At 42.3% G+C, this 24447-nt stretch overlaps 1 protein-coding gene across 1 annotated transcript; it reads left to right on the top strand.

The window, feature by feature from the left end:
- Positions 1–21246: 21246 nt before the first annotated feature.
- On the top strand, positions 21247–24228 carry arf1 (ADP-ribosylation factor 1). The gene is made up of 5 exons (XM_033982501.2): positions 21247–21400; positions 21936–22103; positions 22175–22285; positions 22357–22481; positions 23238–24228. Exons 2-5 carry the CDS (start codon positions 21959–21961, stop codon positions 23397–23399), a joined length of 543 nt encoding a protein of 180 aa, XP_033838392.1. The 5' UTR covers positions 21247–21400; positions 21936–21958; the 3' UTR covers positions 23400–24228.
- Positions 24229–24447: the final 219 nt, after the last annotated feature.

The raw sequence follows: 24447 nt of genomic DNA, 5'->3' as shown, positions 1-24447 counted from the left end.
AGAACCCAGCCCCATGAGCATATACGCATGCTAATATGTGAGAAGTGCCTCTAACATTGTTCAAATTATTTTTATATATTTGACTGACTTAGACTTTTGCACAGTAGTATTCGTGAAACTTACCCAGGGTCACAGGTCACACAGATGAGTGTGACAGTGAGGATGGGTGGAGTCTGGTACACACCTAAATGAAACATTGAGGGTTGAAATGCAAGCGTTCCCTTTTCTGAACCATGTCCACGACACAATGAGCAGAGGCGGAAGTTGGCACCTGGTTTAAAGAAAACAGCAGCTTTGTGGAAGATCTTAGGGCAGATTAGCAGTGCATGTGAATAGGTGTCCCCAGTGCTCAGTCTCAGATCCCCTGACAGTCCCACAACAATGTCCCCATCAAAGGCCTCCTCCCTGTGCCACCAAACCCTATTACCATAGGAAGATGATGAAGATAGCCATACAGTGGTGGATCAAATAATTAAATAGTAAATTGAAATACAATTACATTTTTATATAGAGCTTTTCCACCTTCATCAAGCAACCACTCACCCTTTCACACACACATTCCTACACCAGTGTACACAACAACAGCATTCATCTGTGAGAGCTAGAATCACACCGCCAACCTTTGGATCAATGCACAAACACATACCAATTGCACTATCATTGCCCCCAATAATCAGATCAAATTGGTTCTTTTTCTAGGTCATGATAGGTATGATTGGCGATCATTTTATCATATTAGTTACCATCTTTTATGTTACTTTTAATACAGCAGGATGTTGCATACTGAGCTATAACCAACTGGCACCTGTTGGCACAGTACATTCAAATGCTGAGCACCTTCCATACATTATTATTAGTATATATTTGAACCCTCTGTTAGCTTAGTCATTTGAACTGCACAAACATAGAAATACATTAAATAAAGCCAACTGACCAAAATGCTGATAGAAAGGAAGTCAGAGCTTGCACTTTCCATACTTCAGGTAGCATCATCATTCTAAAACCACGTTAATCGTTAGCTTTGAAATCGCTAATCATTGATGCGTGACCATCTGCTATGTGAGGAAACCACCCAAGCTCAGGTCAGCGACTGGGAGGCACTCAGATGCTCTTTCCCCAGCCATGACCTTTAACCTTTTTCACACCGAGCCAACAGGAGAAAACAAGTCAAAAACATGAAACAGATCAGAGGCTGGACACAAACCTAAGCCCTGAAGCTCGCCTTGAGGAAATGGGCCTTCCCCTTCCACGTCAGCCCATCTCCAGAAGTATTGTCACCCAAGTGAGACACACATTGTTAGCAGATCGTTGTCAGAGCTGAGCTCCAGAGAATCTTGACAGTGAGAACTTTGACACCAAGTCAAATAACCATATAAATAGAAGAAAACAATATATAGAATATCTTTTTATTAAATCAGACCTCTCATTGAGCCTCTGAAGTTGTATTTGGAGTGATTCATTTTTGAGTAATCTTTAAGTGACTATTTTCAAGACGTCATTTTCTCGATCTACCCTCATTTAACCTTCACCAGTACACGCCCACTGTGACGTACACGCCCACTGTGACGTACACGCCCACTGTGACATACACACTTCCTTCTCCAGTTTTATTTTCTTAATTGATGATACATGTAGGGTACAGCAATGTCGTGTAGTCATTTTGGTACAAATGACCCTAGCCCCTAACTCCTAACCTTTAACCCTAGCCCCTATCCCTAACCTGAGTATCACGTTGTAAGGCACATCAACGGTAAACGACAAATAAAACTTTATTCTTAAATGTCCATATTCGAGAAAAAATTAAATCTCGCGTGCTGCTGTAGACACTGGGCTGGTGTGGTGGAGGTCGTGCGCTGCGGTAGACACTGGGCTGGTGTGGTGGAGGTCGTGCGCTGCGGTAGACACTGGGCTGGTGTGGTGGAGGTCGTGCGCTGCGGTAGACACTGGGCTGGTGTGGTGGAGGTCGTGCGCTGCCGTAGACACTGGGCTGGTGTGGTGGAGGTCGTGCGCTGCGGTAGACACTGGGCTGGTGTGGTGGAGGTCGTGCGCTGCGGTAGACACTGGGCTGGTGTGGTGGAGGTCGTGCGCTGCTGTAGACACTGGGCTGGTGTGGTGGAGGTCGTGTGCTGCGGTAGACACTGGGCTGGTGTGGTGGAGGTCGTGTGCTGCGGTAGACACTGGGCTGGTGTGGTGGAGGTCGTGTGCTGCGGTAGACACTGGGCTGGTGTGGTGGAGGTTTTGTGCTGCTGTAGACACTGAGCTGGTGTGGTGGAGGTCGTGTGCTGCTGTAGACACTGGGCTGGTGTGGTGGAGGTCGTGTTGCAGAGGTGATGGAAAGAAGAGCAAAGCGCTGTGTGGGCAATTTATTATATAAGTCACTTTGAAGACAGAACTTTGATGTTTTTCCTCTTTTTGAAATGAGACAGTGGAAAACCACCATCCACAGCTCAGAGTCATGTTTTCAGCATGAAACACTGTTTTTATTTTAATTATACAAAGTCAAAAACAACAAAAACATGAAAAACAAAAGTTAATGTTGAAGCTACTATATTACACAAAACTAACTCTTGTAGCTTTAATCCATGTTCTAATGCTGTTCCCTCCTCAAAAACAGATTGTGTTTTGTTTTGTTCACACATGAACACTTTATTATTATTATTATCTGTCTACATCTCCAAAGCTCATGAAGTGGTAGTTTTCAAGTTAACAGCTCCTTTTACCTTTCGTTCAGTAGAGCTTGACAATTCCAGGGCTGAAATGATCCAAAGGATTCTAGTGAGGGTGTGTGGAGTTTAAACACACAGTGAAGCACTTCCTGTATTACCACATGATGACATCACAAGGTGGAACAAAGTGTTTTCTGTTTCAGAGAAGAACTCAGCCTAAATCTGCAGGGTGGGTGTGTTAAGCATGTGTGAATGAAACAAGACAAAACTCCAGGTCTGTTTGTGATGAGGAAACAATATTAGAACAGATCAGGGAATAGTGTGATATGGACTTTTAAATGTTTGGAACGGTTCAGCGTTATTTCTCGCGTCACTGCATTGACTTCATAAGCACTTTTTTATAGCTTCCAGATGCCAGAGTAGTGTTTCGATCAGGTTTAAACTTAGTCAAAGCAGTTCTGTTTTTTGTTCCACCAAAACTGTAGTGCAGTGTCTGCAGTGCTTGGAAGTGATAATGCCATGTCATGTTTAAATAGATACTGACACGTTCACACCTCACCTGACACTTCCACAGCTAATCCTACATCTCCAATGTGCTGTTTCTCACACAATGCTAATTACAAAGCTAAACACTGTAAAGCTACCAGACACGACAAAACTCCTCAAACCCTGCAAATATCATCGTGTTAAACCAGCCCTGTTGGGATGTTGTCTCTATGGTTCTCATCTCTGACCTCTGTTGATCATTATGTTATAATTTACACATTTTAATTCACAATATTCATCTAAAATAACTTAATAAAACAAACTAGTCCATTGACTTCCGTGTTAGATAACCCCTATGGATAGCGGCACATCACACTTGCGATGCTGCCGAATCCTGAGTATCACCGAATAAGAAAATAAAACTGGGGAAGGAAGTGCATATGTCACAGCAGGCGTGTACGTCACAGTGGGCATGTACCGATGGAGGTGAAATGGGGTAGATTGACAAAATGGTGTCTTAAAAATAAAAGATTACTCAAACATGAATCACTCCAAATACAACTTCAGAGGCTCAATGAGAAGAAACAACTAGAACATGGTGAAAGATCTGAACAGAACAGTTTGCAGAGTAGGTCTGATTTAAGTATGCTGTCTTCTTCTTGAAAGTGGGGGAGAATATGCTTTGAAAGTATTTGATGGGTTAACTGGTTTCTAAAGACACTTGTCTTTAGAGGCAGCTTAGAGGTAGTGACACCTATAAGCTCCCTCTGTCCTTTCAAGTGTCTGTTTGTATTGTTGAGATCAACTGAGATGATACCACCTCAGCACTTACAGAGTCACATTAGTAAAATTGGGTCAGGTTCTGCTGGAGATGGTTTTATTACATGGTAAACAGTCAAATTTTTATACAGCGCTTTTCCACCTTTAAGGCCTAAAGTGCTTTACATCAAGGAACCACACACGCATTCACATAATGTCAAGATCCCAGTCTGCCCTGTGTTTTGGTGCTGTTTTTTCCCCCTCCCTTCTGTGTCGGAGCTTGGAGCTGGGCGGAGATTCTGGCTCCTCCCATACACACCTGCAACCCATCGTCTGCGCTGCTCTGCTTAGTTCAGTCTTGTTTTTGCAATTATGACTTCAATACTCAGTTGGCTATCTGTTGCTCTTCGCCAGATCCCGCTCCCTGAAACTACACAGCGCCTTCGATCCAGCTCTCCACAACCAGTACGAACATCTTACCCCTTTGCATCCCCTTGTCTGTCAATAAACTTTGTTTAAACTTTTCCCCGAGTCTGAATCTTTGGTCCCCTGTCAGTCATTACAACACACACACATTTATACGAGGGCGAGTGGTGTTAAGTGTCTTCTTGCCCAAGGACACAGCGATTTCACGTAGCTGGAATCGCACTCCCAACCTGTGGCTCAGTGGATGTGACAGCTCTACCAATGATGTTTTTGTCAAGACCAGGATTCGATCGGCCTACCTTCAGATCAGTGAACAAACACTCTACCAATTGTGTCACTGTTGCCCCAGTTTGTGAACTTTTGAGCAAATTCAACTTGAAAAAACTTTGAATTGTAGAATTTTTATTTTTAATATGAAACTTTGAAGAAAAAAAAAGAAGAATACTATCTATTGCCAACAGTTTTTAAGAGTAAAAATGTTTCACTGCTCATCCGAGTAGTACTTTAGAACTTAAAGCTGCACTAAGCAATTTTTCTTCATGGAAATCTTACTGAATTCTCTAAACAGTGTTCCTCAGTACGGCTTTAAACTTGAGTAACTCATTAGAGACAAGCAGTAGCATCAACAGGCCAAGTGTGATCTGTGGAGAGGCCACCCTGCCCACAGAAAGAACACCTTTTTGAAGGTTTTTGTCAATTAAAACACTTAATTCCTAATACATATGCAAGACAGAGAAAACATCATATGATGGAACATTTCAGGTTAAGCAGTAACATTTCCATGGGGACAAGTAAGTGAACCTTCCACTAGAAAAGTTACACAGTGTTCCTTTAAGAAATTATTTGAATGAGAATGAATGTTTTGCCCTGGACGCAACCTGTACGACTGAAGGATAACACAGATAATAGGAAAGGTTCTGTTAGGCTGCACAATCTACAACTTTCATTTTCAAACTGCTGAGTTCATAAAAAACGTATAAATATTCAAATACAAAAGTAAAAAGTATTTCAGTTTGATCAAAGTCGGAGCCTCAGACCTCTTCCTGAAGTTGCTGGTGGAGAGGGGTCATGGATGTGAGCGATGCTGTGGTGGGTCAGGTAGAGCTGTGGTGGTTCAGCTGGAGCTGGGTTGGGTCCACGAAGGTCGCGGAGGGGTCGTCAGATCCTTGCAGTGGGAGGACATGGCTGACATGATGAGTAATTAGTGACCTTTGACCTCCATGTCTGTGCCTCGGGCCGTGGAGCATGTCCATCCAAAGAGACGCTTCAGATTCTACTGTCACCTGACCTTACCTTAACCTTAAGTGTATTTAACAGGTCAGATGACTCATTTCACTAAAATATTATTATATGGCAGATTTTTACTCAAACGAAAAATTACTTCCTGGTTTGACACTGTTGGCACATGTGGAGGTCATTCTATAACTGTTAAAACTATATTACAAAATTTGTCCTTGCATTTTGAATGGAATTTTTGGTGTTGATGACAAATATGCTGCTTTAGAACCCACAGACTGTATAAAGAAGTGGACTAAGTGACTGTGACGTCACCCACAGCATTTGGCTCCAGTCAAATGAAGCACATCAAGGCTAGCAGTTACAGGGGCCAATTTGGAGCAGAGTTCCATATTTGGAATTCCGACTGCGACCAAAAAGCCAATCAGGAGCAAGGCTAATGAAGCTCCCTTCCTGCTCACATGTCTGGTTTAGCAGGGAGCGGGCGCTTAGTAACACTGTCAATCAAACCTGTTGCTAACGCTAGCTGGAGCGACCTCGGGGAAAGAAGGTGTCTGATTTGTCTGTTATTAATGTTCATATCCTGATTTACAGACACAATAGTGAAATAAAAATCATCTAGGATCATGTATAGCGGGTTAACATTTAAGACCAAAATGTCGAGTCTGAAAACAGCAGTTACAGAGAGAGGGGACCCAGTTTTTCAGTAGAAAGTGAATTGGAGCCAGAGTCGATGGAGTCAGAAGTGTGCCCACGATCACTTCCTATTTGAGACACAGGGGCTATCAGGTTAGCCGTGTGTAATTCTATATACAGTACGAATTTATTGCTACTTCTTGTATTTTTGTACTTTACTGCTCAGTTTTTGATAAACTCTGTAAAATTGTAAATATTCAGCACCATAGAAAAACATTAAAATCATCAGCACTTTCACCTTTAATATTGAGCCGACTGCACAGGAGGCGTGTGCTTAGTCAGTCCATATCTGTGTCCATGTTCAAAATATAAATAAATAGGAAGGTGTCAAATTTGATTTTTACTTTTTAAATGATTCTTTTGTGATCTGTTTGAATTTGATTATTTACCCCATCATCCTCTCCATTGCTGTCTGGGTTTCCAGTCATGTGTAATGCATAAATATTTTTGGCTTTGTAGCAGCTAGCGCTAAACTGTGTGCTAACCAGAAAACTGATTAATAGCACTCTAAGCTACAGGCAAGTATTTCATAAAGCTAATGGCAAAACTTAAAGGTTTAAAGCTGACTAATGTGTGTCCAGTAGCACCTCCTGATTTGCATGTTTGTGTTAGCTAATATGCTAATGTGATATGAATATTAGCATCATCCCCTCCTGTGTGCTTTGGTGCCGTGCTGACAGGGCCGTATCAGTCACAAGGTGAGGCCTGGAGAGCTTTGGGGTTATCATTAGCAGGACTGGCGCTGGCCTCTGCTAGTTCCAGTAATTACGGCACAAAGGGTGGTGCTCGCTTCCCACTGCTTTTCCCACACTGAACCGCAGGCTCAGAATTCCAATCGGCCCCAGACCTACAATCTTCTCACTTTTAGACAGCAAATTACTGACAAGTCCCATTCTTCACAGCACTATAACGGCTTTTTAGTGCTGTTTTTTATTGAGGCTCCGCAGCCCCTCCCTCACCTCCATAAAGTGAAGTCAGGGAGGGGGCGAGGGGTTAATATAGATAGCATTAGCTCCTAATTGGAAGCTGACGTCCCACAGGAAACTTTCAAACTGCTCTTAGGGAACCACTCATACAGGCAAGGCAAGTTTATTTGTATAGCACCATTTGTACCGAAAGTAATTACATAATAAAAAAGACAAAGAATATTAAAATCGCAATACAACAAATCAAAACATACATAATCATCATAAAATGAACATTAAAAGAGAAGAGGCAGAATAAAACCCTTTCAGACATATGCACAGCTAAACAGAACCGTTTGAGTCTGGATTTAAACATTGTCAAAGTAGAGGCCTGTCTCACATCTTCAGGAAGACTGTTCCAGGTTTTAACTGCACAAAACTCAAACGATGATTCAACATGTTTAGTTCTGGTTTAGTTCTGGTTTAGTCCTGGTTTATCCTGGTTTAGTCCTGATTTATTTATTCCTGGTTTAGTCCTTGTTCAGTCCTGGTTCAGTCCTGGTTTAGTCCTGGTTTAGTTGGGGGATCAGTCTGAGGTCCTCAGATTGTGAGATGGTTCATATGGCACTGACATATATGTAATCTTACCCACTAAAACAGAGTTTGAAATTAAAAAGGTTCTGTGGTCAGAGTGACCTTTTCATGTGGTCAGTGTGGCCTGTGCATGTGGTCAGTGTTTACATAATCTTTGCTGGATGTTCTAATGCTTGGGTCATAGTGCTGTGTGAGATTTGGGCCTCAGAAAAACTAAACTAACTCAGTCCATTTGAGCACGGTGGAAGGTTTAAACCAGTACTATTGAGCTTGTATCTGTAGAGTTCTCATCTCTGACAACTGCAGATCATTATGTTATAATTTACACATTTTGAATTACAACATTTATCTAAAACAACTTAATAAAAGAAACAACATAGCGCCGCATGCTGTCGGCTCACTAATGTGATGTGCGTGGATAGCTGCACATCACATTAGCGAGCAGCCCTTTTTTTTGGGTGCATACGTCACAGTGGGCTTGTACCGGTGAAGGTGAAAACGGGGGTAGATCAGCAAAATGGTGTCTTGAAAAATTCAATGAATGATTAATTCAAACATGAATCACTCAAAATACAACTTCAGAGGCTCAATGAGAAGAAATGACTAGAACATGGTTAAAGATGTGAACAGAGCAGTTTGAAGAACTCGTCTTATTTAACTGTAAGTGCTATGACACAATTACATTGGGTGTGTGTTTTTTCCTTAACTTTTCGTTCCCTATGTTCCCTGTGTTCTCTGTGTTCCCTGCGTTCCCTGTGTTCCCTGCGTTCCCTGTGTTCCCTTCTTTCACCTCGTCAGCTCCACACTGACGCCTCACAGACACTATCTCATTATAAGTCCAAACTGATCCGTAACATTCTTGGCTCAATCAAACCCAATAAACGTACTTTTTCATTTACAAAGAGTGCACATTCTCCGAGTTCCACTGCTGGACAACCGAACCGGAGCCGTGTGCAACGAGGCCCGAGCTAAAGAAATGAACCTGACTGTGGGATTAGAGGAAGCAATGGGATAAAGGCGGCATGGACTCTCGATGTGTTCCATTTTGAAACATGAGGGTCTTAACAGGGATTTGAGACGGTGGAAACCTTTGTGCTTTTATTTCTAAGCACACTCTCCAATGCCAGCGGACATTTTGCTGTTCGTATGTGCCCAAAACAATTGACTTGGCTGTGTTTCCTATGGATGGAAAAATGCTTGTTTCTATAGACTCGTTTGTCAAATACCAGTGAGATCTGATCTCATATCTAATTAGCCTCACAACTGAAACTAAGTTTCATTTTAATTTTAATTGGGGTTAGTTGGAAAAACGGGACATATGTGATATGGCTGTAAAGAACTGCCATGTTGATATATTGCAATATTTCATTATACTTTTTGACTGAATAATTTTAGATATAATAAAAGAAAAAAAAAAAATACATGTTTTTGGATTTTAAGTGAAAAAAACTCTACATGGATAAAATCAGGACTAAATCAGCTCATACTGGACTTAATAAAGAAAATCATGAACAGAATCAGTTCTATCAATCACAGCCATTCCCAAAGTGTGGCCCTCTATCCATGAATTATTGCGACATATATTGAGGATGTTTAGTCAGTATCGATATGAATACTTTTACGATATACTGAGCAGCTGTAGACAGGGCTGCATTTTAACTTCTACACTACTCTTTATTAGAGTTTATCTTTTCTTATATTAAGATTCTGATTCTGATCACTCTTTTTTATTTATTTTATTGAAGTGGCTGCTCTGCTCTGATAGAAATGAAGTTAATGTCAGTGCATTGGCATGTTTGTTTTTCTATTTCTGAATAAAAGGGCCTCAGGGCTACAACTTGCAACTGACTTACACAGCAGCCCAGTTCTATTGTGCTCCCATGTGCCCCTGTATGCCCCCGTAGGCGTGTCACCTCTGTGTGCCTGCCTCTCTGTGCGAGTGCCACCTCTATGCCCCTGTGTGCCTGTGTCTTTGAGGGTGTGTCACCTCTGTGCCCCTGTTAGCCCATGTCTCTGAGGGCGAGTGCCAGCTCAGACCTTGACACCGTGTCAAACAGCTCATCAGGGGCCAATGGCAAAGCTGCTGATGCATTAGCTCAGGAGTGCCAGGCCCACATGAGAGACTGCAGCGGTCACAGTATGCAGACTGCCAGGTGCCTGCAGACCGCCTGCAGGCGAGCAGGTGCCTGCAAGTGGGAAGGTGCCTGCAGGTGGGCAGGTGCCTGCAGGAGGACAGGTGCTTGGGCTGGTGACGGCAGGGCACTGGCCCCATGTGAAGCTCTCATTTCATTTAACACAAAACATCAAAACATCTGCTCAGGATGCCTCTTGGTCCCGGGGAAGACCCAAGACACGCTGGAGGGACTATGTCTCTCAGCTGGCCTGGGAACGCCTTGGGGGTCCCACCGGAGGAGCTGGAGGACATGTCTGGGGGGAGGGAAGTCTGGGAGTCCCTGCTTTGACTGCTGCCCCTGCAACCTGGCACTGGATAAGCACAAGAAAATGGATGGATCGACATGAGAACTGTTTAGACCACTGCAGAATTTATCAAGACTAATAATGTTACACTCTGTTACAGCACTTCATTCCAAATGAGGAGGAGGAGCAGTGAGGAGGAGGAGCAGTAAGTAGGAGCAGTGAGGAGGAGGAGTAGTGAGGAGAAGGAGCAGTGAGGAGGAGGAGCAGCAGTGAATAGGAGGAGCAGTGAGGAGGAGGAGCAGTAAGAAGGAGGAGTAGTGAGGAGAAGGAGCAGTGAGGAGGAAGAGCAGTTAGAAGGAGCAGTGAGGAAGAGCAGTGAGGAGGAGGAGTAGTGAGGAGAAGGAGCAGTGAGGAGGAGGAGGAGCAGCGAGGATTTTGTATCCCTGAGCTTCTGCCCCATGTGACTACAGGTGACAGTCACATGTGACAGGGATGCCATATTGGCAGTGGTGAATTATCGGTAATGAATGGCCCTGAGTTGATTTTAGAGTTTTTTGTCTTTAACTGAAATCGCAGACAATGATTTATCTTAAAACTAATCAACATAATGATGTGTGACCCTGACCTGCACAGGTGTGAGTTTAAAGAGGATAGATCGCATAGACTTTGCCTTAACTCTGACATATCGGGGCATCTGGTTTACTTTTCACCTTCTTTTATCATGGGAGATGCTTGTAAAAAAAAAAAAGAGAGACTTTATATAATGTTCACTGATACTGTTTAAATTATGTGAAATAGATGAAACACAATGTGCTCTGACTCATGTGACCAGATTTTCATAATTCAAAACTGGGACAGTCCCGGGTTTGAACAGTGGGTATAAATATTCTCGTCTGTTTTGTGTCAGTTAGAAACAGAGGGACTTCTGTCAGTGCGTTATTTTGCCTTATACTCATTTCAATCCCAGTTTTTGCTATTTTAGCTAAACAAATGCCAATATATTCCCCTCTTTACTGCTGGATCAGACTGGTCAAAAATAGAGACACCTCTGGGACAAATCATTGGTTTAGGATCAGTCTGCTGGGACAGGGGACACAAGGTTCTAAACTGGAACTGTCCTGGGTCAAAGGGGACACCCGGCCACCCTACCTTTAACTGATGTGCAGATGTTGTAGCCTGTTAGCAGCTAAATCATGTCAGGGTAATAAACACAAAGCATATTGATTTATCTTTAGTTTGTGATTTTATTTTCTATGATCAACATTTCTAAGCAGTTAATTAAACTTCTTATGTTACACAAAACTGACCCCTGTGAGCTCTAAGCCATGTTCTAATGCTGTTCCCTCCTCAAAAACACACATGGAGTTGTGTTTTATTTCATTCCCACATGTTTGAGTAACACTTTATTATTAGTCTGTCTACATCTCCAAAGCTCAAAATGCTCTGTTCCACCTTGTGATGTCATGAATTGGTAGTTTTCAAGTTAACAGCTCCTTTTACCTTTAGTTCAGTAAAGATCGGCAATTCCAGGACTGAAATCATTCAAAGCAATAACATCTCCAAAGAGGTCAGACAACAGTGTAATATGGACCCTTTAAATTTTGTAATATGGGCACTTTAAATAGTGTAATATGGTCAGTTTCCATCCTCACCTCCTCCATTCCATCCTCACCTCCTCCATCACTGTGTGGTTCGCTGGGGCCACTGCCAGGGACAGACAGAGACTGCAGCGCATTGTGCGCTCTGCTGAGAAGGTGATTGGCTGCAGCCTTCCATCTCTACAGGACCTGTACGTCTCCAGGAGTCGGGGGCGAGCAGGCCGTATAGCAGCTGACACTTCTCACCCTGGACATGGACTATTTGAGCCACTTCCCTCTGGCAGGAGGCTACGGTCCATTGGGACCAGAACCTCTCGTCATAAGAACAGTTTCTTCCCCTCTGCAGTTTGTCTCATGACACTTCATAATATTTGCACAAAACTGGACTCTTTTTAACACCGGTCACTTTAATAAGTCATGTTTGCACTGTTGTTCTGATGCTGCTGTTGTATATATTTTCTACCTTTAAGTATTTGATTTGATTTTTAAGCATATCTTTTTTTAACTTTGTGCATGCCCTTATTTGTATTTGTATTTATTCAGTGTGTTTTATGTTTTATGTTGCACTTTATCACCAATAAGTTCCTAGTTTGTGAACTGTGTTCACAAACGATGGCAATAAAAGGATTCTGATTCTGATTAAATATTGTAATATGGGCCCTTTAAATTTTGTAATATGGGCCCTTTAAATATTGTAATATGGGCCCTTTAAATATTGTAATATGGGCATTTTAAAGAGTATAATATGGGCCCTTTAAATAGTGTAATATGGGCCCTTTAAATATTGTAATATGGGCCCTTTAGATATTGTAATATGGGCCCTTTAAATAGTGCAATATGGGCCCTTTAAATAGTGTAATATGGGCCCTTTAAATAGTGTACTATGGGCCCTTTAAATAGTGTACTATGGGCCCTTTAAATATTGTAATATGGGCCCTTTAAATAGTGTAATATGGGCCCTTTAAATAGTGTAATACGGGCCCTTTAAATATTGTAATACGGGCCCTTTAAATAGTGTAATATGGGCCCTTTAAATAGTGTAATATGGGCCCTTTAAATATTGTAATATGGGCCCTTTAGATATTGTAATATGGGCCCTTTAAATAGTGCAATATGGGCCCTTTAAATAGTGTAATATGGGCCCTTTAAATAGTGTACTATGGGCCCTTTAAATAGTGTACTATGGGCCCTTTAAATATTGTAATATGGGCCCTTTAAATAGTGTAATATGGGCCCTTTAAATAGTGTAATATGGGCCCTTTAAATATTGTAATATGGGCCCTTTAAATAGTGTAATATGGGCGCTTTAAATATTGTAATATGGGCCCTTTAAATAGTGTAATATGGGCGCTTTAAATAATGTAATATGGGCCCTTTAAATAGTGTAATATGGGCCCTTTAAATAGTGTAATATGGGCCCTTTAAATAGTGTAATATGGGCCCTTTAAATAGTGTAATATGGGCCCTTTAAATATTGTAATATGGGCCTTTTAAATAGTGTAACATGGGCCCTTTAAATAGTGTAATATGGGCCCTTTAAATATTGTAATATGGGCCTTTTAAATAGTGTAATATGGGCCCTTTAAATAGTGTATAGTGTATACTCTTCAGACTCTCTGTCTCTCTGTCTCTCTCTCTCTCAGTCTCTGTCTTATTAACAGGCTATAATGTTAAAGACAGTACACACACATACAGTTTTTGAATCATTTAAATAAAACCATTAAAATAATATATATATTGTTGTAAAAATCCATTCTCGTCTTATTGAATGTCTGGCCTAATTAGCTGCAGAATCCACTTGTGCGTCAGTCTGGAGCCTTGTGAATTCGGTAAAAGGCCCAGACTTCTTCTACACCTGACAATGTTAACATCTCCATGCGCAACAATAATCCAGTTTGTGTTCATTATGGCCGACGCCGTTAGTTTCTCTGGGACTTCTCTGCTGCTCCACTGCCAGTGTGGGGTCTGGAGGTGTATGCTGGGATTGTGTGACAACTGCAGGAGCTCTTTCCAGTGTGAGTCTGATGTAAATTTGGATTTTATTTTGATAATGAAAGAACCTTTTATGTGCCTTCTTTGTCTTAATGTAGAATTTGCTGCTGAGCCTGTGTGGTCTGAGACTCTTCAGGCTCTTGGCAAAGAACAAACTTTACAAACCAAACTCTGGATCACGAGCAACAATAGTAAATAATAAAAGTGATGAACAGTTGTAAATATCATGATTTATAATTGTTGCCATCTGGAGCTGGGAGGTTTTAGCTAGCATGAAAAATGATGCTAACATACTAACATTACAAGAACTTGGGCCACGCCTCCACGTACATAACATTTGATTAGACGTTTCCTGGGGCAAAGTGTATGAATTCCAAAGAGGATTTTAACTTTTATTAATTAAAGATGAGAATATTGTACTTGTGAACCGAGAGAACCAATCATAATCAAAACCAGCGATCCTGCAAATGATGTGTTCATAATTATGTTTGAGGGGCTTACATAACTGTAAACGTCAGAAGTAATGGAGCCCAGACCACCGTAGAAGAGTTTCAGAGCTGGAAAAGGCTCTATGTCCCTGAACATTAAACAAACAGGACCGGCCCACGTTACAAATGATTTGGGATCAACATGATAAACCCAACATGAAAAATCCAGACACGGAATTGATTTTGATGCCATAGTTTGAACTTGGAGCATGTCGTCCTGAAGGCCTTGCTTCAACATGCTGTGCATTCCAACCAATTATCGACCCAAAGTGCAACAGGTTCACACTTCAATCTTTGATGCCTTCTACAAGGGATCGAGCAGGATTTAAAACAGGGAACAAGGGCGGGACAGTCCTTAAAATCCTGTATACACAGCAAACATGAATCCACATCAAACCAACTCACTTTAAGTCGCTCAAACACATGCCATTGTTTCATCTCTATTGTTTCAAAGAAGATACCGACTCTGAAGGATCCTAAAGACTCAGAAGGACCTTAAAGAGTCAGAGAAGGATCCTAAAGAGTCAGAGAAGGATCCTAAAGACTCTGAAGGATGCTAAAGACTTAGGAAAGGATTCTAAAGGCTCAGACAAGCCTCCTAAAGACTCAGAGAAGGATCCTAAAGAGACAGAGAAGGATCCTAAAGAGCCAGAGAAGAATCCTGAAGACCCTGAAGGACCCTAAAGACTCAGAAGGATCCTAAAGTTCTCAGAAAAATGTCCCATTAACACAGGTCAAGTAAAGGCCATTGAAACTTTAGCTAAATGGTGCTGGGAAACCTCACGTGTGAGCAGCTCATCCAGCTCCTGGCATGGACATTTTGTTCTGCTGGGACCATTTTACCTTGCCAGTTTGTCACATCGTCCCACATGGGCCCATTTTCCTGGGTCGCGCTCCCACGCAGAGGCCCCCGTCCTCTTTCTGAGGATGGACGTCCTTGAAGGGCTTGTCACAACCATCTGTCACGGATGTCCTCGTACATCTTCTATTGACTCCGCCGGCTCCCACGAAAACTCTTTAACTTATTGTTCAAACGTTGGGAAATTTGAGACAACTCCTGAAAAGGAAGAAGGTGAACTTTGCCAATGAAATTATGGTCAAATATTCAAGCAGCGAAAACCATTTGATTTAAATGTTTTTATATGAGTTGTACACAGCGGCGTCCGTCAAACCAAACGGTGCAATATGAAATGAATCATTTCCATGTGCTGAACCATACAACACAATGCTGTAAATCCCCTTAACGACCTTTTTCAGGTTTTCCACAGTCAGTGAACAAAGCTGGCAAATATTTATCCTTTGCCCCGGCCTGCCTGCATCTGTGGCGCCCCCTACTGTGAGAGGCGTGGGGTATGGTGCCCAGTTTTCCTTGTGCCAGCAGACGTGAGCAGCATGAACATCCACACGGCAATGCACTGGAACGTCGTAATAATGTTCGGTTTGTTTTCTGTTTCACAAAACTTTTGGGATTTTGCCCGATGTATAATCAGATACATGAAGTGCAGGGGGAGGCGTGCCACGCCTGTCTTTCCGAGTTCTAGCACTGATGTGCCCTAAAGTAGACCCTTTGTACCCCAAACCCCAGCCATGGGCACCCCAAGCACCGCTTCACAACGCACAAGTCCGATTATTACTGAGACATGCAAACTTTTATTTCAGAATCTTTCATAAAGTTGCATCAACAATTTGAGTTTGATCCATTCTTCTGTGTCAGGCCAAATGAGCGTTCCCGAACCCCTTGTGGTGTTTTTATCCATGCGAGGCCCTGTCTCAGAGGGGGAGTCTCAGAGGGGAGTAAGGCCCCTACTGGGAACTGAAGGGGTCCTACTGCGAGGCCCAAAATGGCTCCATGGCAAGCCTCTCTTTCTCAAACTTCATAAGCGTCTCATACGGCAGTTTTCTCCATACATGTGTTCTGATATGACGGAGCAGCTTCATGCTCTGCTGTGACTGGTCCCAACACCAGGATCGAGGACGGATTTACATCCACAGCTCTCTGCCTTGAGGAAAGATGAAAATGGAACAGAATTATCAAATGGATTTTATCAGTGTCTTTACTGGACTATTGGCTCGTTTGGATTTGCTCTGTGGCTCTGAGTCTAACAAATCAGGTAAGACTGAATCATGCAGCCAAAAAAATAAGTCTTGAATTTCTGAGTTACATGAATTTGTCTGTTTTTAAGTTTCATTTTCAGCATAAAATGTACAAACAGGTGAAGCAATGTTTATCTCTGGATTGCACTGTTAATTATGTAATATTAACACTATATATGACTTACAGATCTAATTATTCTTTAAAAACCGTTCAGCTGGTTCAGACTTTCCCACCGGCAGGTCATGATAAGTACTGCTGCTGACGACTGTGACCCTAAAGCATTTACTTCTAAAACTCTAAATGCGTTAATATGTTTTGCTGTATTTCTACAATTTATTGGTTGTATTGTAATATGTCTATGGTAAACTGCAGAGGGTTTGTTAAATTACTCACATAATAGTGCATTGAAATTATGACAGAGATGTGAAGGATGGGCTGAAAAAGACCTGAGGAACCTCACGTAAAGCAGGTTAGTGAAGTTTATACAGCGTGAACCAGACACAGAACAATGATGTCCACGGGCAAGTCCACTCTGAGTCCACCAGAGATCAGATCAACACCTTCCCCAGTTATTTCAAGTCTTCTTCATACAGTGCATATCTTAAAGCTCCAATGTGTATCTTTTTTGTTCCTCCAATTTATGGATGTGTTTATTGCACTGGAAAACACAGAAAAACATGCGTGTTTATTCTGAGCGGGCTTGCATCTCCTCCTCTTCTTTCCATAGAAATGTTGTTCCTTTGGCTATTCCACAGTATGGCATAAAATGTTTCTATCTCTGTTGAGATTGAGAATATTCCATGTATGGCTTTAACTTTCTTTTTCCAAGGAATTATGCAGGTGACTTTTCACCCCAAGAAAATTCCATACTGTCACGACAAGACATAATGTGCTTTCTTCAGACATTCTGAGCCTCAAACACAGGTCACAGTTTTATAACTATATTGTTTAAACATGAATCAGTCTAAATCTAAGTTATTTTAGATTTGGAATTTTGCTTCTGCTGAGTTTTATCCATTTTCCATTATTATAATTATCACCATGACAACTGCTGACTTCTCTAGATTAATTTTCAAAGCAGTAATTTGTTCTTTTGCCTCATCAGACAAACATGATGTAATTTTCCCCTTCCGTCTAAAAGTGTGACAGTCCCCCTATTCTGTAAACATGTTCCAAACTCTCTGCTATGACTTTGAAAATATGAACTCGATTTGGCACCGCTCACCCGCAAATTAAAGGCGCATTGTGAGCGTGCCCTGTGTGGTCCTCTGCTGTCTCCTGCGGTGGCGCCCTCTGCTGGCGGCTTGAGGCAGTGACCCTGGTGAAAATTCAGCACCTCCAAAAACAAGAGCTTCAGTGGAAGAGTCCCATGAACACAGCCACAGATCTGAACTGGAGTCGAACCAGAGGACAGCCTGTACGGCACCACCGCGGTACCACCCACACCATCACTACAGCACCACCACATCACCACCATGGCACCACCACGGCACCACCACAGTACCACCACACCACCACCACTCGCACCGCCACGGCACCACCACACCACCACAGCACCAGCACACCACCATAGCACTAGCACATCATCACAGCACCAGCACAGCACCAGGGCACTACCACAGCACCACCACCACACCACTATGGCACCACCCACAGCACCACTCGCACCACCCACAGCACCACCACAGCACCACCATGGTCTCACCAAGGCATCACCACAGGCAAAGCAAAGCAAGTTTATTTGCACAATTTGTACACAAAGTAAATCAAAGTGCTTTACAGAAAGACATTAAAATCACAATACAAACAAATGAAAGCATAACTAATCACAAATAATCATCATAAAATTAACATTAAAACAGAAGATTAAAACAGAAGAGTGAATATGCAAAGCTAAACAGAACTGTTTTGAGCCTGGATTTAAACATTGTCAAAGCAGAGGCCTGTCTCACATCTTCAGGAAGACTGTTCCAGGTTTTAACTGCACAAAACTCAAACGCTGATTCCCCATGTTTTGTCCTGCTTTAGTCCTGGTTTAGCTCTGACTCTGGGCACCAACAGGAGGCGGGTTCCTTAAGTCCTCAGAGTGTGAGATGGTTCATATGACAAAGTACATGTGGGAGATGTACTTCGGTGCTAGGCCACAGACTTGTTCACAAGCAGAACTGCTTTAAAGTTTATTCTCTGAGTCACAGGAGCCAGAGATATGACCACAGGATACATGTGTGAAGTACTTCCTAGTTCTAGTCAGGATCTGAGCAGCAGCATTCTGGATGTACTGCAGCTCTTTTAACGCTTGTTTGGAGAGGCCAGTGAGCAGGCCGTTATAGTAGTTTAACCTACTGGAGACAAATGCATGGGTAAGTCTCTCCAAGTCTGGTTTTGACAGTATACCTTTGATTTTATAATGTTTTTAGATGGTAAAAAGCTGCAGATGTTACTGATTTGATGTGTCTGTTAAAGTTCAAGTCTGAGTCCATTATTACCCCTAGATTTCTAGCCTGATTTCAAGGTTTTAGAGAGAGAGACTGGAGGTGTCTGCTAACACTTTCTCTATGTTTCTGTGGGCCAAAGATGATGACTTCAGTCTTGTCTGAGTTTAGCTGGAAAAAATTGTTTTGCATCCACACACTGATCTGTTGGATGCAGTGGCTGAGTGAATCCACTGGTCCATATTCACCTGCTGCCAGCAGGTGAATATGGACCAACATAAATCTGAGTGTCATCTGCATAGTTGTGGTAGGACACATTATTGCTGCGTATTAACTGGCCTAATGGCAGCATGTAGAGATTGAACAGCAGGGGTCCCAGGATTGACCCCTGGTGCACTCCACAGGTCAGGGACATATTATCTGAGACACATTTTCCAATTTCAACCATGTAGTCCCTGTTTTCTAGATAGCACTTAAACCAGTTCAGTGCAGTACCAGAGATGCCCACCCAGTCCTCTAGTCTCTGTCAGAGGATCCCATGATCCACAGCGTCAAAGGCAGCACTCAGATCTAACATGATCAAGAGTGAGACTTTGTCGGCATCAGTGTTCAGGCGGATGTCATTTGTCTCCTTGATAAGAGCAGTCTCAGTGCTGTGGTGGAGTCTAAACCCTGACTGGAAAATATCAAAGGAGTTGTTTATTTGGAGAAAGTTAATAAGTTGTTGGTAAATAACTTTTCAAGGACTTTGCCTAAAAACGTCAGATTTGAGATTGATCAGTAATTGTTCAGTATTGTGGCAATAAGACTGCTCTTCTTTAGGAGAGGCTTGATAACCGCAGTTTTCAAAGCTCTTGGGAATGTTCCAGATTGAAGTGATATGTTAACTATGTGAGTGGTGACAGCAAACTGTTGAGCACAGACTTTAGAAATTTAGTGGGTAACACACCAAGGCAGCATGTAGATGAACTCAGACTGGTGACCATCTCTTGGACAGTTTTGTCAGTTACAGGGGCAAAATGAGTCATCTCTAAGTGTCCAAGAATCTGCCGGGGTGTTATTTGTGTCCTAGAATTGATGGCATTTTTAATGCATCACCACAGCACCACCACAGCAACACCACAGCACCCCCACAGCACCACCAAAAAAAAAAAATTTCCTTTATTTAACCTGTGAGCCAATGATTGTCACAGCGAAGAAGTACTCAATTTTGTTTCTTAAGTAAAAGTACAGATACTGAAGCAAAAAATACATTTTTCCATGCGATAGTTTTACTTAAGTAAAAGTTTATTTATTTTGAGTCTTATAAAACTTCAAATGCAGAGATTTTGATAAAGATTTTAGCAGAATTTTGTTAAACAGAAACAATTGAATCGATAATTTTTAGTTTTTTTTTCTGTTTTTATTTGAATATTTTTCTTTGTTCAAATTATGAATGTGTTAAAGATAAACCCTTAGTCTTTTCAGTAGGTCTCAGACAATAATAAAAAATACTTTTACTTTTCAGTCCAGTTTAAAAATACAGTGGAGTAGAAAGTACAGATACTGCTCTCAAATGTACTGAAGTAAATGTAAAAAGTACATTTAGATTGGCCTGGGATACATGTGCTCATCTCCTCAGCACTCCCTCACATGTGCAGTGTGCTGTGCAGTGTGTGTGTGTTTGTGTGTATAGTGTGTGTGCTGTGTGTGTGCAGTATGTGTGTGTGTAGTGTGCTCTGTGTGTGTGAATTTGTGTGTGTTGTGTATGTGCAGTGTGTGTAAGACTTGTTTACGTTGTGTGTGCAGTGTGCCGTGTGTGTGTGCTGTTTGTGTGTGTATGTGCAGTGTGCTGTGTGTGAATTTGTGTGTGTGTTGTGTATGTACAGTGTGTGTGAGACTTGTGTACGTTGTGTGTGCAGTGTGCCGTGTGTGTGCTGTGTGTATGTATGTCCAGTGTGCTGTGTGTGTATGTGCAGTGTGGTGTGTGTATTGTGTATGTACAGTGTGTGTGAGACTTATGTACGTTGTGTGTGCGGTGTGCCATGTGTGTGTGTGTGCTGTGTATAGTGTGTGTGTGCTGTGTGTGTGTGTATGTGCAGTGTGCTGTGTGTGTGTTGTGTATGTACAGTGTGTGTGAGACTTGTGTACGTTGTGTGTGCAGTGTGCCGTGTGTGCTGTATGTGTGTGCTGTGTGTGCGTGTGTGTGCCGTGTGTGTATGTGTGCTGTGTGTGTATGTGCAGTGTGTGTGAGACTTATGTACGTTGTGTGTGCAGTGTGCCGTGTGTGCTGTATGTGTGTGCTGTGTGTGCGTGTGTGCCGTGTGTGCGTGTGTGTGCCGTGTGTGTATGTGTGTGTGCTGTGTGTGTATGTGCAGTGTGTGTGAGACTTATGTACGTTGTGTGTGCAGTGTGCCGTGTGTGTGCTGTGCTGTGTGTGTGCAGTGTGCTGTGCGCGGTAGTAGCGGCAGGGAGCAGTGTGGTGTCCACTGTTAGAGGAGGGGGCGGACCGGAAGTGGGCGCCGCTGACGTGTCAAAACAACACCGCCATTTTCCCAACGAGGAAACGCCTTAACGAGGCTCCAGCACTTTGTTCCGCACTTTTCAAGGCACTTTTCTCTGCTTTTACGGTACATGTTCTACTCTACACACAGTGTTTAATATGATCCGCGCAGGGACACGTCTCACACGAGTTTATTTAGTGATCCAAAAGCAAAGTTGACACAATTCTGTTCAGAGCGAAACGAGCTCTGGCTAAAAGCTAACGAAGGTGATTAGCCGGATAGAGTAAGACCCGGTGATCTGGTTCTTGTCCTACTTCAGTTGAGGAGGACACTACTGAAATTTTGGAGTTAGTTGATTTGATGCAATGGATTTTAAAGATTACGTGGCTTTTCAAGATGCCTTGTTCTATGTTTCACCTAAAGCCTGGCCTCCTGTGCCAGTCACACTCTGCTCTTTCACTTGTTCAGACTCTGTTTCATTCTTTCACTTGTTCAGACTCTGCTGTGTTCAGACTCTGCTGTGTTCAGACTCTGCTGTGTTCAGACTCTTCTGTGTTCAGACTCTTCTGTGTTCAGACTCTGCTGTGTTCAGACTCTGCTGTGTTCAGACTCTGCTGTGTTCAGACTCTGCTGTTTTACTCTTTCACTTTGCTGTGTTCAGACTCGTTACCTCACACCGTCACCATGGGGAACATGTTCGCCCAGCTCTTCAGCATGTTCGGGAAGAAGGAGATGAGGATCCTGATGGTGGGGCTGGATGCTGCAGGGAAGACCACCATTCTGTACAAACTCAAACTGGGAGAAATAGTCACGACTATTCCCACAATAGGTCTGTCTCCATTCACTTCTGTGTCTGAGCTAAACATCATGTAACTGTCTAACCTGTTTGTTTTCTCTCAGGCTTTAATGTGGAGACGGTGGAATACAAGAACATCAGTTTCACTGTGTGGGACGTGGGTGGTCAGGACAAAATCCGTCCATTGTGGCGTCATTACTTTCAAAACACACAAGGTAATGGTTTCTCTGATCTAGTTCGAAGTTTCAAACATTTAAACTCTATGTAAACGTGTGTTTGTTTTCAGGCCTGATCTTTGTGGTGGACAGTAACGACAAAGAGCGGTGCACTGAGGCACGTGAGGAGCTCATGAGGATGTTGGCCGAAGACGAGCTACGGAACGCCGTGCTGCTGGTGTTTGCCAACAAACAGGTGAGAGGGTCATGTGACTGGACACGCAACCCCCAGACCAAAGTCTAAAGAGCCTGTGTATAGGGCACCTGTATCGTGTGTGTCAATGGTGAAGAGGTACTGCACAGTAGTAGTAACGTAATCTCACACCACATGATAATGTAACGTAATCTCACACCACATGATAATGTAACGTAATCTCACGCCACATGATAACGTAACGTAATCTCACACCACATGATAACGTAACGTAATCTCACGCCACATGGTAATGTAACGTAATCTCACGCCACATGGTAACGTAATCTCACGCCACATGGTAACGTAATCTCACGCCACATGGTAACGTAATCTCACGCCACATGGTAACGTAATCTCACGCCACATGGTAACGTAATCTCACGCCACATGGTAACGTAACGTAATCTCACGCCACATGGTAACGTAACGTAATCTCACGCCACATGGTAACGTAACGTAATCTCACGCCACATGGTAATGTAATCTCACGCCACATGGTAATGTAATCTCACGCCACATGGTAATGTAATCTCACGCCACATGGTAACGTAATCTCACGCCACATGATAATGTAACGTAATCTCACGCCACATGATAACGTAATCTCACACCGCATAGTAATGTAATGTAATCTCACACCACATAGTAAGGCGTAGATTAAAACCAGTTCATTTTTCCTGGCTTTGGCCTTTTGCCTTCTGCTTTAAGAATAAAGTATTTTACCTCAAACACATTTTAAAGGGTTTTCTTTTGTAGGATCTTCCTAACGCCATGTCTGCAGCTGAGCTGACAGAGAAACTGAGCCTTCACTCTTTACGCAACAGGAACTGGTACATCCAGGCCACCTGTGCCACCAATGGAGATGGCCTGTATGAGGGATTGGACTGGCTATCGACCCAGCTGAAAAACAGCAAATGATGCCAGGTCCTGTGTCCATATAACCACCAAATGTCTTTGTATGTACTCATACGGTGTTGAAAACCAAGCGACCTTGTCCCAGAGACTGGAAGCTGCCTTGACCTCAAAGCCCTTTTTAAAACGCAGTGGGGGTTAAGATTCTTGTAAACATTATTTTACTGTAAATAGATGTGGTTAAAGGGGAGGATTCTTGCACTCAAACTCATTCTACTTTTGTCTTTCTCTTTTGGGGCATCCTTTAGTTTTAAATCAAAAGAGGATTTATAGAGAATCACCAGCAGCACCTTGGACCCATAATTCAATGCAATCTGATGTGACAGTGTAGGAATGAACAGCGCTGGTTTGTACTGTAGACAAACATCACATTATTATTACTGCCCAACTTTGTTTTAGCGCCATTTTTAAATCATGTGACAAGATCTCAGGTTGTGTTGAGCATTTAACAACACGCATTTCTAGCCAAGCAGGTACCTGCCTCCTCCTCACTGGTTTGCACTGTGCAGATGGAGTCGCGACGCCCCTCATGTTTGTACTAAAGGCTTTATCAAATATGAATTTTAATCATTGCTCTTTTGTTTTGCTCATTATAGTCTCATTATATATTTTATTTGAAGGTTAGGGACATCTTAACGGCTTAGAACCTTTAATCTATATACTTTTGCTTATGTGTGGATAAAATGTCTTTAGTCTGATGTTTGAAAACTTTTATTTTGATTTATGTTCTGTTTGCAATGTGAGATAAGGCACTGTAATTGAAGTGACTGGATATTTTCTGTAACTGATTTCTGTATTTTCTCTATGCAATAAAGTTGATTATTGAAAAATAAAACTTGTGGAGCGATGTTTTCATATTTTACATTTTTTTCTATTTTATTTTTTTATTTTTTCTATTTTATTTAACTAAAAACTGGCCTGTAATCAAAATCCTTAATGAAATAATTTGAATGTTAGGCCTGTCACAATCACAGTCTGAAGTTCGATATATCACTGAAGTAAACAGAAGATAAACGATAATACTGAAACTCATTTAATCCACTGACACAAAAAA

This window comes from Periophthalmus magnuspinnatus, chromosome 17 (assembly GCF_009829125.3).
Source record: "Periophthalmus magnuspinnatus isolate fPerMag1 chromosome 17, fPerMag1.2.pri, whole genome shotgun sequence".
Lineage (NCBI taxonomy): Eukaryota > Metazoa > Chordata > Actinopteri > Gobiiformes > Gobiidae > Periophthalmus > Periophthalmus magnuspinnatus.
The sequence above is the reverse complement of the archived record's forward strand: the minus strand, read 5'-3'. Positions and strand labels throughout refer to the sequence as shown.

Bases quoted from the DNA above. Each gene is read 5' to 3' on its own strand.
- arf1 (XM_033982501.2), top strand. From the start codon at position 21,959: ATGGGGAACATGTTCGCCCAGCTCTTCAGCATGTTCGGGAAGAAGGAG. The intron at 22,286-22,356 runs GTAATGGTTTCT...GTTTGTTTTCAG, and splicing joins TTACTTTCAAAACACACAAG to GCCTGATCTTTGTGGTGGAC. The intron at 22,482-23,237 runs GTGAGAGGGTCA...TTTCTTTTGTAG, and splicing joins TGGTGTTTGCCAACAAACAG to GATCTTCCTAACGCCATGTC.